This window comes from Callospermophilus lateralis, chromosome 2 (assembly GCF_048772815.1).
Source record: "Callospermophilus lateralis isolate mCalLat2 chromosome 2, mCalLat2.hap1, whole genome shotgun sequence".
Lineage (NCBI taxonomy): Eukaryota > Metazoa > Chordata > Mammalia > Rodentia > Sciuridae > Callospermophilus > Callospermophilus lateralis.
Genome location: NC_135306.1, coordinates 208,242,644 through 208,257,513, shown reverse-complemented (window position 1 = coordinate 208,257,513; position 14,870 = coordinate 208,242,644). Strand labels below are relative to the sequence as shown.

The window sequence follows — 14,870 nt, the reverse complement described above, 5'->3', positions numbered from 1 at the left end:
GCTGCTGTGGGCAGGTGCAGCACTGGGCCCTCAGTGACGGACAGGATGAAGTGCCTGCAGGGCTCAGTTCAGCCAGAGACCACAGGTCCTGAACAGGTCCAGTGCACACAGGCCCCAGGCAGGACACAGACTCCGGTCAGCTCTGCCCCAACAGAGACGAGCCAGGTACTTCTGTCCCAAGATGGCATGGTGCCCTCCGGGAAAGCCCATCGGCCTCAGCGGGGCAGACACCAGCAGTGCTGGCCGTGCTACCCCCAGATGTGATGCCATCCCCGGCCGCACAGGCACTTGCTCTGGCTGCCTGGTTGGCCACTGAGTAGCCTCTCGGCACCCCCCACAGTCCCTCCCAGGAGCCTGGCTCCCTCTGCCACACTGGGCTGCTCCGTGACTCAGGACTCGTGTGAGCCCCGAGGGCAGCAGGCGCCCTGGTGCCCAGCACCCACGCACCTGCAAGGGTGCCAGAGATGAGGCAGTGGGTGTGGCTGGGAGAGCAGAGCCAGCGGCTGGAAAGGACACAGGGGACTCTCCGCGCATGTCAGGATGCTCATGTGGGATGACACCCGCTCCTCCACTGCCCTCTTCTGGCCTTCAATGTCCCTTTCAGATGGCGACACTGCCACAGCCCGTTCTCAGCGTGATGACAGCTTACTCTCAGCATTCCTCACTGGCAGTGGAAAATGCTTCAGTACTTTATTGAAAGAAAGCAATAAATAATACTGTGATAAAAATAGTTCAAAAGTAGACTGTACATACTTTGTTACATAATCAGGAAGTCCACAAAAGATTAATAGAAAAACACAACAGTAACAATGAATTGTACAAGTGAATCCAAAGCAGAAGCCAAATGTAAAGAGACAGCGCCCTCCATCTGCACATCAGCTGCTAATAAACAACACCGTGATCTGACTCTCCATTACATCTGCTACTCAGACAATGCAAAATGGCTACACCATCCAAGTCTAAAAACGCACCACGAGGTTCATTCTTTAAACATGTGTACAAACAAATGTAAAAACAAGATTTACACAAGAAAAATAAGGCCTTTGTTAGAGTTGAACGTGGTTTCAGGAGCCCTGCCCTCGCCAGGAGACCACCTCTGGGAGCCAGCGAGCCACAGTGCTGGATTGGTCCTCAAGAGCAGCTGGAGGGCGCCCCCACCTGCTGCCTGGACGGAGGCGCCCCAGGCCCCAGGTCGGGCTGAGCGGCTCCCTGCGGCTCCCCGCTATAGTCAGTGCCAGGGCAAGCCTTCAAGTCCAGAGACTGGGCGGGGAAGCTGAGCCAGGGCTGGGGACTTCCACAGTGTTCTCAACCCTTCAGCCCCAAGTTTATCTGAAGCTGAGATTTCTTGATAGAAAAAGTATAGTTAAGGTTGGTCATTAAAATCCAACAGTAATCGCTTGAAATTAAGTCTGCTTATTTCAAAATGATTGTGTGAGCTGGTAAAGGACGATGCTATGACACTGCTGTGTCACGTTGATTTTATAAACGCAGTAAAATCCTTCTCTCTGTCCTGGTTTATCATTAAAAAATTAAACAGTATAATTACAATAAGTGCATAATTTACAAAAGCCCTACATTTGTTCATAGGATCAATACATACAAGCATTACAGTACATTCACGTGAAGGACTGCCATTAGGATAAGCCACGAACGGGAGGGCACCCAGAGTCTGGACCCGGGGGGAAGCAGTAACTACGCCAGGAGGAGCGGAGTTCACATAAATATAAGAAACAGTAAATTCTAAAATATTTTCTCTATGATATTCTTGAATTTTTCACTAGTTAAAAACTCTGTAATAAAATATCTTAGGGTCCATATAAGGAGTATCAACAGATTAAAGATCCATTGAATTCTAAACTGTCGTCTGCTGGATTCAGAAGGCTGGGTCATCTGTAGAAGTAGTGCGGGTACACTGCAAGAGAGAACAGAGGCCGCGCTCAGCACGCGCCCTCCTGCAGCCCCGCCCCTGCCACCCCTGCCCGGCCCGAGCATCACTATGAGCTCACCAGGGTCTGCACTGTCCCCGAGGGCATGCAAAGAAGGCACCAACTAAGCAAGCAAGACCCAAAGCCAACCCAAATCCAGCTAAGATGCCCAGCCGAGCAAAGCAGGCAGCTCCCCCTGCGAGAGCTCTCACGGGGCAGGCTGAGGCCAGCAGCACCCTGGACCTGTGGGACAGGACCCCCCGCACAGACACATCCCAGTCACCAGAGCTGGCCCAGAGACGTGGCTCTGTGCTTCCAAGTCAACCTTTAGGCGGACGGCTCTGGTGTCACTCGATGCAGCAGCCTCACAAGGCGCATTCCCAACTGGGCTCTGGCCCGCTCCCGAGGATGTGCTCCCCACCAGCAGGCCCCTGCGCGCAGGCGTGAGGAGGGACGAGGTCACACCGCCCTCTTCCTGACAGCCGCAGCACCAGAGCCACCTGACAGGTGTACTTCCACAGCAGCAGAATTGGCTCTCAAGGACCAGTGCCCACAGCCTCGCCTGGCATTGAGCTCCAGGCCTGCCAATGTGTGCCCGGAACATTCCGGGGACGGTGCTGCTCTCTACTCACCGGAGGAGGCTTCAGCAGGAGTAAGTCCTGACTGTAGCAGAATCCAACCTCTGTGCTCCCGATACACTGCCTGCTCCGACCACCACAGCAGGAAGCGTGCAAACACAGCGTGCAGTTAGTTTTGAGACCTCACACAGGGCACATCTCCTCGCCTAGGGTGGGACCTCCCGGGAACTGAGGGAGCCTGCTGGAGTGGGGCGGCGGCCAGGGCAAGAGCACCAGGGGGCTCAAGAGGGTCCCCCCCACCTCCCAGGAGCCCAAGGACACTGGCACCTACTCTACAACAGCAAGGGCGCACTGTGCACACAGAAAATGACTCCAAAACACACATGTGCATAAATAAAGGACGACCACTTAAAGCAGTCACTTGGCTCCTCCTCAATCTCTGCATTTATGGTCAAACAGACCTTTCCTTTGGCCCTAGCACTGAACCTCCAAGAACCCTATGAGGTGCACCAGCACCTGTTCCTGTGGGATGGCCCCTGCCCTGGGACAGGGCTGCCAGAAAGGGACCAACTCCACCCAGGACAGGGGTGGAACCTGCTGCCCAGCACTCGCTGCTCATGGGGTGGGTCAGATGTAAAGAGCAGGTCCAGGGGTGTCCAGCCAGGGCGCAGGCTAGGACAATGACTAGAAGCGATGGAGACCACAGAGCTGAGTTCTTGTTTAAGAAACATACCCTGAGGCCCCAGGGGTGAGCCCAGCCCCTCGCAAACCATAAGGCAGGTAGGACACCTAGAGCAGGTACGGCTGCCCCAGCTGCCGTTTCTGGTTTCCCATAGGTATATGGGACCACTTTGAGCAACATCTTGCCATGGTTGATGGGACTGGCTATCTCTGTGCGTCCGGATCTCGAGCCCAGGAAAGCTGCTGGAGTGGCCCCTGCTCTCCCTCCCCAGTCAGTAAGCCACCCATCTCACCAGCTGCAACACCTTCAGTGTTTCTGGGAGACAAAGTCTCCTCGGTTTATTTCTAGTCATAAACGTTTAAACTCTTGCTCTTATTGTTGCACTTAACATTTAACAGAGGAAATGCAGTGTGAGGAGGAAATGTACAATGAAAACACAGGCCCAGCGCCCATAGGGACTGTCCCTAGTGGACAGACCAGTAGCCAAGGGCCACGACACAGTGGGCATGGGTTAGCCATCCGCATGCTCCTCAGAAAAAAGACGCTCATCCTCCAAAAGCTGCCAGTTAAAACACACTCTGGATTTTGCCCTTTAAGTATATTACTAAACTCCAACAAAAGAAAATCCAGTTTTTACCAAAAATGTTGTGCTAAGCCTTTCTTACCAAGAGTGTCCAGCTAATAAAACTTCCTATACACGTGCTTTTCCCTGATTTGTACGTATGGCGTGAGAGCAAAACCTCCTTGTGGGAGGTGCTAATGACAGACGACATTGAACCCCAAAAGGACATTCTGAGAGCCACTTGCTCTCCACAGCCCATCGTCTGCACCAAGAAGCAGAGCAAACGAAGCCCACGCACGGTAGAGGGGCTGCCAATGACCCCGACTCGTGCAGTCAGCCAAGCCTCCGTGAGAAGAATCCATGTGACACCCGTTTCACAGACAGGGAAGCTGAAGCAGGGCACAGCTAAATGCTGCCAGGGTCGTGACCTCCGAGCAGTGGAAGTGGGCTCAACCCTAGGGTGGCTCTCCTCTCCGCACCGCACCGCCTCCCATTAGTCAGCCCAGGTCAGAGCAGGGCCTTCCCAGGAACCTCCCAGCCACACAACCAGCTGAGTCCTGGGGCCAGAGAGGCCACCCCAGGGAGCAGCCCAGGCCTCTCTGGGAAGCCTGGGGCTGGCCAGCTTGGCTCCACCCAGCCTCCAGCAGGGTCCCGGCTCCTTGGCAGCCCTTCCTGACAGGCACACGTGGGCTTACACAGAAAGGCCATGGCTGTGAGCAGAAGGCAGTAGAGGCGGGGCTTGCAGAAACTGAAAACTGTCAGGTTTAAAATTACTCCACCGTTTTTCCCAGGGTGGAGAGAAGTAGACACTGTGGTCTGAAAGCTGCCACAGTGCGATCTCAAGAGCTTGCTCGCCAGGGCTGCCTGCCACACCCACATGCCACGTCAAGACGGCAGCCACAGCCTGAGCACACCACCGGGGCTTCAATTTATTAGTTGAGAGAATATGCTCAGATTCAACCAGACAAGATGTTCTTAAAAATCCTCTATTGTTGCTGAACTTTTATGAACGCTTGTTAGGGCTGATTTTAAAACATTGACATCTGGGCATGCAGCCACACTTAAACGTCTGGTAGCACACGAGATGGCCATTCTAGGTAAGAGGGATGCTCATGCTCCAGCGAGTGGTGGGTCACGCGGCCCACCACCTACCGTCCAGCTGCATCTTCTTTGGCTGCATAGAGGGGGAGGACATAGAAGAAGTAACCCGGAAGTTGGCCGGAAGTGTCTCTGCTGACCCGGCCGCCAAGCCCCGGACGTCCTTTGGTCTGAACTTCTTCCTCCACGAAGGTGCTCTCCTGAAGCTTTTGTCATCATCCTGCGACCAAAAACAAGCTTCGTTTCTAAATGAAAGCACAGGGGAACGAGGCAGCACAGCCGGGATCCAGCCGTCCCGCAGGCTGAAGCAGGAGGCTCACAAGTTCCAGGCCAGCCTCAGCAATTCAGCAAGACCCTGGGCATCTTAGCCAGACCCTATCTCAAAATAAAAGGTAAATAAAAACACGAAAAGGGCTGGAGATGTAGCGCAAGGGTACAGCGTCCCAGGTCTAGTCCCCCGCACCTACCTTTGTATCTGCCCACCTGCCTGAATGAATAAATAAACACACAAATAAAGGACAGGTGCAGCTGGCAGAGTGACTGTCTTTGGGAGGAAAGCGGGACCTGTGCGTGTGTCCTGGTCCCCATGCAGCACACCCCTTCCTGGGGCATGCCCTGAGCTCCCAGGGGACGTGCTGCTCCCACTGCACTGCCCGTGTGCGACGTCACTCTCCAGCTGTGGGGTGCACCTTGATTCATCATAAAGAGAGCTGCAAGCTGTAAGCAGCCCCGCCTGACGCCAGGCCACTGCTGACCAGCCTCGTCGTCACAGAAGATGGCTTCTCCCCCACCCCAGCTCTCCCAAGGCCCAGGGAGGGGCACCTAACGTGTGGGAAGAACGAGCCACGGCTGGGTGAGAGGATAGTCACCTTTGGCATTGACGCATTGATATACTCCTGAAACGTGCCTCCGTGCAGCAAAGCACAGGGCTCTGGACTGGGGTGGGAGATCCAGTTGTCCTCGAAACACAACTTATAGGTTACATTCTTAGATTGTAACCAGTTTTATGATGTGAAAACCATTTGGAGGAGTATCAAAAAGAGTAAAAATGAAAACCAGACTGTTCTGTGAAGCCGGATGCAGAATCCCAGTAACTTAGGAAGCTGAGGCAGGAGGATCCTGAGTTCAAAGCCAGCCTCACCCATTTAGTGAGACCCTAAGCAACTTAGCAAGTCACTGTCTCAAAAGAGAAAAAGGGCTGGGGATGTGGCTCAGTGATACAGTGCTCCTGGGTTCCACCCCAGCCCCACCACACACTGCACAACTGAAAACTTACCTCATCAAACCTTCTGTCGGTCCCCATGACCAAAAGGTTGTTAAACTCTCTTTCTAAGACAGCTCGAGCCTGAAATAACAAAACCACCACCAAAACTCTCATCATTCTAGTTTGAAGAAGGTTTGCATATTACAATTATCTTTGAAACTGAGACTCGAAAACTCAACTGAACTCCTGGAAACCCGGAGCCATGATAATGTTTAGCATCAGGGCTTTTGTTAGGACAGAAAGAGGGACCTATCACCTCCTGGAAGTGCACAGGAAGTGTGCTGTGTGCACTGGTCAGGCGACTGACAAAAGCATTCGACGTTCTGTAGAACACAAACATCTCCATTGGGCTCATGAGTCTAAAAGACTGACAAAGGTCAATAAGACCTCCAGGAGGCACACCTGGATGTTTCTCTGTGATGTAACAACTGCGTGTATCTCTGCGTTGACAAGCAGAACTACAAAAAAATTTTTTTTTTCTTTAGCTGTAGATGGACATGATACCTTTATTTTATTTATTTGCTTTTATGTGGAGCTGAGGATCAAACCCAGTGCCTCATATGCCAGGCAAGTGCTCTACCAGTGAGCTACACTCCCAGCCCTACCATGAAATAATCTTCTTTTGTTTACTTCAAGAATCTAATGCTTGCATCAGAAAATGGAAGGATGAGAAACAAAAATATTAATAAAGCACCTGCTGATTTCGAACCACTGGGTGAGGGATCGTGATAGAAGAGAGAGAGCACTAGTGGCTGAGGTCACCTTCTTCTCCACCATGAACAACTGAACACTGCCTGAGTGGGTGGGGCGTGGCCAGGGCCTGGCATACCTGGGGGTTCTGGGTTGGGATCTGCAACAACAGTGCCAGTGCGTTGAAATCAAAGGTCTCATCCAAAGCAAGAAGTGCCCCGTGAACGCCGCTCTCTATGAGATTGTTTGCATATTCTTTAAGACCAATCGACAAGATCCAGCGAATCACTCGATCGTTGCTCCAAACAAGCACATCTGCAAAAGAGTGACCCTGTGACTACGGCTTCAGAGAGCCTCTTCACCACACCCCTGAAACGGCTTCAGAGAGCCTCTTCACCACACCCCTGAAACGCTGAGGACTGCCACGCCTGGCACTGAGACTCCCCAGGAGAGGGCTCCCGTCTGCAGATCAGAGCCAGGCCAGACAGCACAGGCCCCAGCAGGCCCCAGCATGGACCAACGTTTCACACACAGACCCCCAGCCCTGTGACCACCTGGACACCTCACTCACTTCAGCACAGACCCCAGCTTCTGGGCTGGAAGTTTCCACTAATGGTAAATATCCTAAACATTTTTCCCACTTTAAAAAGAGAGACTTAAAGACACCACCCAGCATATTAACGACTTTGGACAGGTTGTGCAAATTACATTACAAAATCTGCTCGATCAGAAATCCACTCAGATGCTCACCAACCACTTCCAAAGGCCGTTCTTGTTAACTGTGAAGGGATGCAGAAGGGACACAAAGAACACAGTAGAGGACTGTGTCCGCTTCTCGCCACCTGGATACCAGGCTGCGCGTACCTGCTCGGTGCCAACGCCAACCTGTGGTCTTTCCCAAGACTTGTGCTGACACAACTGTGAGCAAGTGGCATCCAAATGGCGTCCTCCAACTGCACTTTAGCTTCTCTCTCAGGGAGAACCAGGGATGCACAAGGCCGTCTCAGGGCCGCAGAGAGGGCGTGGAGGCCTAGAGCAGTGCGGGGGCTGCCGCTCTCCAGGGTGGCTGGCTCCCTCCCATCACCACTGCTGGGATCAGTGGCCTCCTGGCTCCATGGGCAGTCAGGGCCTCCGGGGCTACAGCCCGTTTGCGGCTGATGGACCTGACTCCTTTTCCCCGACAGGCTGAAGGCTGCTCAGGGCCTCATGCTCTGTGGGAGCAGAGCTGCAGGTGCAGTTTGTGCTTCTGCATGTGGCCCTGGGCGAACCCCAGAGCACTGGTGCCTGACACATCACCCCTGTGACGCAGCATGGGGTGGGGTGGGGTGGGGGAACAGCACTGCTGAGCAGCAGCACATTTGGCATAGGCAATAGGAGGAAAAGTAGCTGGGTGTGGTGGCGCACGCCTCTCATCCCAGCGACTCAGGAGGCTAAGGCAGGAGGATGGCAAATTCAAGACTAGTCTCAGCAACTTAGCAAGACCCTGTCTCAAAATAAAAAAATCAGAAGGGCCGGGGAGGTGGCTCAGCCCTCTGAAGTCCCAGGAGAAAAGCCACCCAGGCATGTGACCCAGACTCACGCAGGCACCAGTGCTCTCCAGGGACTGGCATCGCCCTTCTCTCCCGGGTGAGGCCGGCACAGCCGTCTCCACCTGAAGCCTTCCCTGCCCTCCTCTGGGTGCTGGAGATGGCACCCAGGGCCTGGAGCATGCTCGGCCAGCACCTGCTGCTGAGCCCCAGTCGTTTTAAGTTCTTACCCTTGATTTTTTTCATCACTGAGGCTGCTATATGGGCCACAAGGGCATCCAAGCCCACGCACTTCACCCTCTGGGCACAAGCACTCACCTTTTATTTCATTCTGACTCTCCTCCCTCTTCCTCTCCAGTTCTTTCCGGTCATAATTCAACCTTCGCAGGCACATGATTCCACACTGGAAGCTGTTCCTAGTGACCAACAACAGCAGGGGTCAGGAGACAGTGGCCGTCAAGTCTGGGCTGGGAGTGGGCCTGTGGTGCCGCTTACCTGTGAAAGCTGTCTACCATCTTCAGCTGCCCCCGCAGGTCCTTCTTGGTCAGGTGGTCCAGCATCCTGGCATCCACCAGGCACTCCATGAAGTAGCTGCGGTACTGAGGGAGGCCCAGGCTGGGCAGCCACTCGTTGCCGATCCACTCATGGTTCATGTCCCCATATGCGAGCGTCTGTTCATAACGAGTGGATGATACCAGGTTGGATTTCTCACTGCTACATATTCTCGAAAGCTAAACTAGGGGCAAAACTGCTCTATAATTTCTAAATAACTTGACCTGTTCCCACATTTAAAATATGCTAGTAAAATTTCATACAAAAAGTAATTAAAAATTTAACTCATTTATAATAAAAATTTAACTTCTTTACCAAACCACACTAAAATGGTGACGGCCTAGCAGTGTCCCCTGAGCAGCTGCCCTACAGCAGCCCCCGGGGAGGAGGTAACGACTCATGAACAAGCTTGAAGGACAGCAGCCCTGCTCGCTAGGACACCTTGGGCAGGCGGCGGGCTTTGGTCTTGGTGGAAACTGAACCCTGCATCCTTGGCCCTTTTTCTTTTCCATTTTGGGGCACAGCCTTACAATGTTGCCCAGCTGGCCCTGAACTTGTGATCCTGTGTCTCCCTCCCCGATGGCAGTGCCACCACCCCTGCTTGGTTCTAGCTTTATTTTTCAACCCTTTTCTTTCCTAAGCAAAACATCTGTGTATTTCAAAATCCGGAGAAGTAAGTGTAAAAATAGTTTTAAGGGGCTGGGTTGTGGCTCAGTGCTCATCTCTCGTGTGAGGCCCTGGGTTCCATCCTCAGCACCACATAAAAATAAATAAAATAAAGGTACTGTGTCCAACTGCAGCTAAAAAGTAAAAAATAGTTTTAAAAAAGAAATAAACCAATAACTAATAGGACTGAACGGGACAAATACACAATTATAGTCAGAAGACACCGACACTCTTCTCTCAGTCACTGGCTGGAGAAGACGTAATGGAAAGGAAGTGCTCCGAAGGACGCACCCAAGACCCCCGTCACCCCTGCTCTGGTCGCACCTCACAGAGCCCTCTCCTCTGCTCCTCCCCACGGTCCTTCCAAGCTTCTGGGCTTGAGCCGGGCAGCGGCATAAGCTCACTGGCTCCTCAGTGCCAAGCGATGAAGATACCAGACTGGCACAGCCCAGCCCAGCCTGGAGCTGCTGGGCCCTGCAGCCTCTGCCCCACGGAGCAGCAGGGCGGGAGCTGTGTGCCAGGCCCGGTGCAGCAGGAGCCCTCCTCAGACGGTGCTGGGGACTGCACCCTGGGCACGGGCATGCCGCACACGTGCCCACCACTGAGGTGCACTGCCTCTCACCATATTTAGAAGCAGGAATCACACAAAGGGTGTCCTCTGACCTTAATAAAATAAATCAGAATTCAACAGGTCAGATGCAGTGGTGCTGCTGTGGTGCCAGCCACCTGGAGGTGGAGGAAGGAGGCAGATAGCTAGAAACTGCCCAAATAGCTGAAAATTAACACTAAACAATCACGTAAGAGTCCCTAACAAAATATTAGCAAGTCAACAAAATATTTAAAAAATAAGATATTATGGGGTTCATTATTCCAGGCACAAAGGTTAGTTCAACATTTGGAGGGCACAAAAAAAAAAAAAAAAAAAAAAAAAAAAAATCAATGAAGTTTACCCTACATGAAGAGATTGGAAAAGAAAACCATTCAGCGTGGTGGTGCGCCTGTGCAATCCTAGCAACTTGGGAGGCTGGGGCAGGAGGATGGCAAGTTCAAGACCAGCCTCAGCAACTGAGGCCCTGTCTCAAAATAAAAATAAAGAGGTGTAGCACAGCCAGGTAGGGATGACGGAGACTGCCCTGACCTGAGGCCAGGCAGCCACAGATGTCTACAGCTGGCCTCCTCCTCAGGGGAGCAGGGAGCAGGCAGTGGCGCCTATCCTACCAGCTCTAAGTAGCGCTACCCTGGAGGCCTGCCACCGCACAGAGCAAGGAAAGAATGAGAGAGCACACTGCTGGGCAGAGACCAAGTCCTTACAGAGGACAGGACTCCAGGGTCAGGACAGGAAGGACCTACGAATCGGCTGTCAGAGCCGACACGCGCAATGAGCAGAGCTCCAGGGTGCAAGGCCGATGCGTGAGAGTGAACCATATTTCTAGGCTGGGCAACATGGCCATCCCTTCAGGGCCAGCAACTTGGGAGGCGGAGACAGAAGGATCCCAAGTTCAAGTCCCACCTGGGCAACTTTGTGAGACCCTGTTTCAAGATAAAATAAAAAGGGCTGGGGATGTGGCTCAGTCATACAGTGGCTCGGGCGAGAGAGGGAAGGAGGGAAAGGAGAGAAGAAAGAGCGAGAGGGAAGTGTTTCTGAAATCTAGCAGTGAAGTTGAAACTGAGGTTCTGGCATTCAACTCTGTAAAATTCTCAGATGAATCGAACGTGTGTGAGGTTTGTACAACGAAAAATAAACATAACTGCACATACACAGCAGGGAAAGCCCGGGTGCCCTCCAGCCAAGACCAGGTCACCTTCACAGCAACCCTGCAGGCGCGCACACCACCACCAAGTCCATCCAATGTGATATTTGTTCCAGTCAAGCTGGAAAGAGTGACTCAAATTCCAACAGGAAACAATGCTCCTCTGAACAACTGGGAGCGAGGTGACAGGCACGCTGTGGTCTCACCACCAGTTCACTCTCTCCACCCTCCTCCTGGGCCTACTGTTCACAGCATGGAGGCCGGAGGCCGTCTTCTGCTCTACAGGCTATGTATTCTTGAATGGGCAGAAAAAGTAAAGAAAATGTCTACTACAGAATTGTAAAGCTGGGCCCACGCCTGCAATCCCAGAGACTCAGGAGGATGAGGCAGGAAGATCACAAGTTTGAGGCCAGCCTCTGCAACGTCTCAAAAAAAAAAACCAAAAAAACAAAAACCAAGCTGGGCACAGTGGTGCACACCTGTAATCCCAGCAGCTCAGGAGGCTGAGGCAGGAGGATTGCGGGTTCAAAGCCAGCCTCAGCAACAGCGAGGTATTAAGCAACCCAGTGAGACCCTGTCTCTAAATAAAATTCAAACTGGGGCTGGGGATGTGGCTCAGTGGTCAAGCGCCCCTGAGTTCAAACCCTGGTACCCCCAAACAAACAAACAAACAAACAAACAAACCAAAACACCAAACCATGGCAGTACATGGAAGCAGAACCCGCAGGAGCCACGGTCTCTGGTCTCGTAGCACATACTCTTCACAGTCTGCATGGCTGTACCGGAACTGCCGGCAGCAAGAAGGGGCTCACGTCAGAGCACCCCCACACAGTGTGCACTCACACCCTCAGGCCCAGCTGTGCTCAGCGAGACGGAGCTCTGTGCTGGTCCTGCTCATGGAGGCTCCTGGCAGCTGGCAGTGTCCACACAGCAGCACTCTCCTATCTGTTAAGTGCAAGCGCCTCGGTGCTTCCTCCCTGAGGGTCCAGGGGCAGTTTACATCTCCTCTTGGCTAAGAGCTGATGACGCCTGTAATCCCAGTGACTCAGGAGGCTGAGGTAGGAGGATTGCAAGTTGGAGGCCGGTCTCAGCAACTTAGTGAGACCCTGTCTCAAAATAAAAAATAAAAAGGGCAGGGACACAGCTCAGTGGTAGAGGACCCTGGGTATAATCCCCAGCACCAAAACGAAACAGAACAAGCAGCTGCCACTGCAGGGCAGCAGGGAGAGCAGGCTGTGTGCCTGCCCTGGCCTGGAGTAAAGTAACACCAGCAGAGGCCAGCCACAGCATGGTGGGCCACCCTGCACCTGCACAGTCCCTAGTCATGGTTCCATGGCCAAGGGTACGTGTCAAGCTATTTAATGTCTCCTGCATGTCTCTGATGCTGGCAATTTCACATTCAACTGCTGACAGTGTTTAGTGTCATCCCGTAAAATGCCCTGAGATTTAAGCAATTAAGAAATTGCTGTTTAATCCACTGTTAGTCCTTATTGGTCCCACAAAAGGCCTAAATGATAATTAATGAGGTTATGCCTGGAGGAAGCCACAGACCCCTAGCCCAGGGTGGTGAAACCCAGCGTCCACAGCCACTCCTCCCTGGTGTAAGAGGGACGAAAGGTGGGCTAGCCGGGTGCTCTTCTCCTACCTCCCTCTTTCCACGTCCATCTATACACACGTACATGCACACTGCAGATGGAACCCGGGGGTGCTCAAACACTGAGCTACATCCCGGCCCTCTTTATTTTTTACTTTGAGACAAGGTCTCGCTAGTTGCCCAGGCTAGCCAGGAACTCGCTGTCCTCCTGCCTCAGCCTCCCGAGTCACTGGGACGACAGGCATGGCTGGAGCATCCAGCGTCACTGGTTATATTTCATAAGTACCAGAGGAGGAAACAGCTCGCGCTCATTTCTATCCTTTTTTTTTTGGTATTGCAGATCAAATCCAGGACCTTGCCAACGCTAGGCAAGTATTCTTCCACTGAGCTACACCCCCAGACCAAGAGGCTTTATTTCTGAGATCATCAATAAAATCTTTAAACCTACAGTGTTAGGATATTCTTAGTGAAATGCCAACAGAAAGGGAGGAGGAGGCACCTTGCCAGCGCTGGGCTTTTGTACTGTGTCCCATGGTTTCTTGCCAGTTGGTCTGACTAGTGCTACCCCGGATGGAGCTAGGTGTGCACAATCTCAGAAGCCACCTGCAGGGCTGAGTATGAAAGATCCCAGGTTCAGCTTCCACGGCTCCTCAGGAGGGACATTCAAAATTGTCCATGAGACGCACTCTTTAACCCTATGCTTCACTCGATTAATGTTTTCAGATCATTAAAAACACTACTAGTTGATTAAGACGCTAAGACCCCTGGAAAAGCAAACTGTATAAGTTTTCGTACTCCAACACAGAGCGAAGAAGGTATCATAGAAAAGCTCCAACCTGAGCCCAGCTTCCCTCCTCGTCTTCCTGACGTCACGTGGTTAGGAATGCAAAAGAACATGACCATTAGTAGAGGTGAGCCACATCAGCTCTGCAGGGCGGGTGCAGCACGAGGGAGCAAACGTCCACAGCACCACACATCATGCAGCACGCACCACCAACACCAGCCATGCAGGGAGCAGACAGACTCTCATGCACCACAGCTGTCAAAGGAGCAAGCTGGGGTCAGACGATCCACGGTGCTAAACTGCAGTCTCTCCAAATGCAGAGAGAAATTACAATCACTCCAAGCAGAGTGAGACTACCAGCTTTAAGTTCCAGAAAAAAAATCTAAAACAAAGCACAAAATTCTACTTCACACGTTTAAAACTAATAACCTAAGAGGAATACTTATCTGAAACAATTAAATATAAAATAAATTTGATAGTTTTAGTTTTCAACAAAAAGGCAAAAATCAGCTGCTCTCAGCGGCAAGCGCACCATGGGGTGCGAGCTGCAGGGTGTGACTGACCGTGTGTGGCGTGGCAGCAAGGGTCTCCATCTCCTCGTGTGTCAACCAGACATTTCCTGTGGTCTGAGGCGACCCAGTGCACCAGCCACGTCCAGGGCAGGGGGAAGCGTGATAAAGAGGAGAGGCACACACATAAGCCACAGGCAGAGAAGGGGCCGAGCAGGGGCTCCTCGCATAGCTCCAGCTCAGAAGCCCACAGAAGTTTGGCAGGACACACACCCAAGCTCCTCCCACTGAGGAATGACCACACTCTGCCCCATGTGGTCAGCAACACTATGAAGCACAGGATTTCCTGAGCTTGGATGCCAGCACCTCCCCCACAGTACCCAAATACAGGCAAAGGAAGACCCACTTGCCACTTCTGGCGAGTCTAAAGTCCCCTAGTGATGACTCAAGGTACTCACAACAGTCTTCCCACGCAGACTGTATGCTGGGTGTGCAAGGCCCTGGGTTTGACCCAAGAACCCCAAAAGAAACCCTGCACCAGGGGCTAAGTCTGTGGCTCACTGGTAGAGTGCTTGCCTAGCATGCATAAGGCACTGGGTTTGATCCTCAGCACCACATAAAAATAACTAATAAAGGTATTGTTAAAAAATAAATAAATAATATTAAAAAAAAAAAGAAAGAAAGAAAGA

At 52.3% G+C, this 14,870-nt stretch overlaps 1 protein-coding gene across 6 annotated transcripts in view; it reads right to left on the bottom strand.

Moving 5' to 3' along the window:
• Positions 1-665: 665 nt before the first annotated feature.
• Ppfia1 (PPFI scaffold protein A1) overlaps positions 666-14,870 on the bottom strand; it is an 89,045-nt gene continuing 74,840 nt past the window's right edge. For 2 of the 6 annotated variants that reach the window (XM_076847750.2, XM_076847753.2), the window contains 8 exons: positions 14,236-14,298; positions 8,821-8,996; positions 8,644-8,741; positions 6,939-7,114; positions 6,122-6,190; positions 4,900-5,065; positions 2,558-2,627; positions 666-1,912 (listed from right to left, as the gene is read on the bottom strand). In XM_076847750.2, the coding sequence (XP_076703865.1) occupies positions 2,569-2,627; positions 4,900-5,065; positions 6,122-6,190; positions 6,939-7,114; positions 8,644-8,741; positions 8,821-8,996; positions 14,236-14,298 (807 nt within the window). In that variant the 3' untranslated portion in view covers positions 666-1,912; positions 2,558-2,568. The remainder of the gene's footprint in view (positions 1,913-2,557; positions 2,628-4,899; positions 5,066-6,121; positions 6,191-6,938; positions 7,115-8,643; positions 8,742-8,820; positions 8,997-14,235; positions 14,299-14,870) is intronic. The other 4 variants (XM_076847752.2, XM_076847754.2, XM_076847751.2 and 1 more) reach the window with 3 other exon arrangements.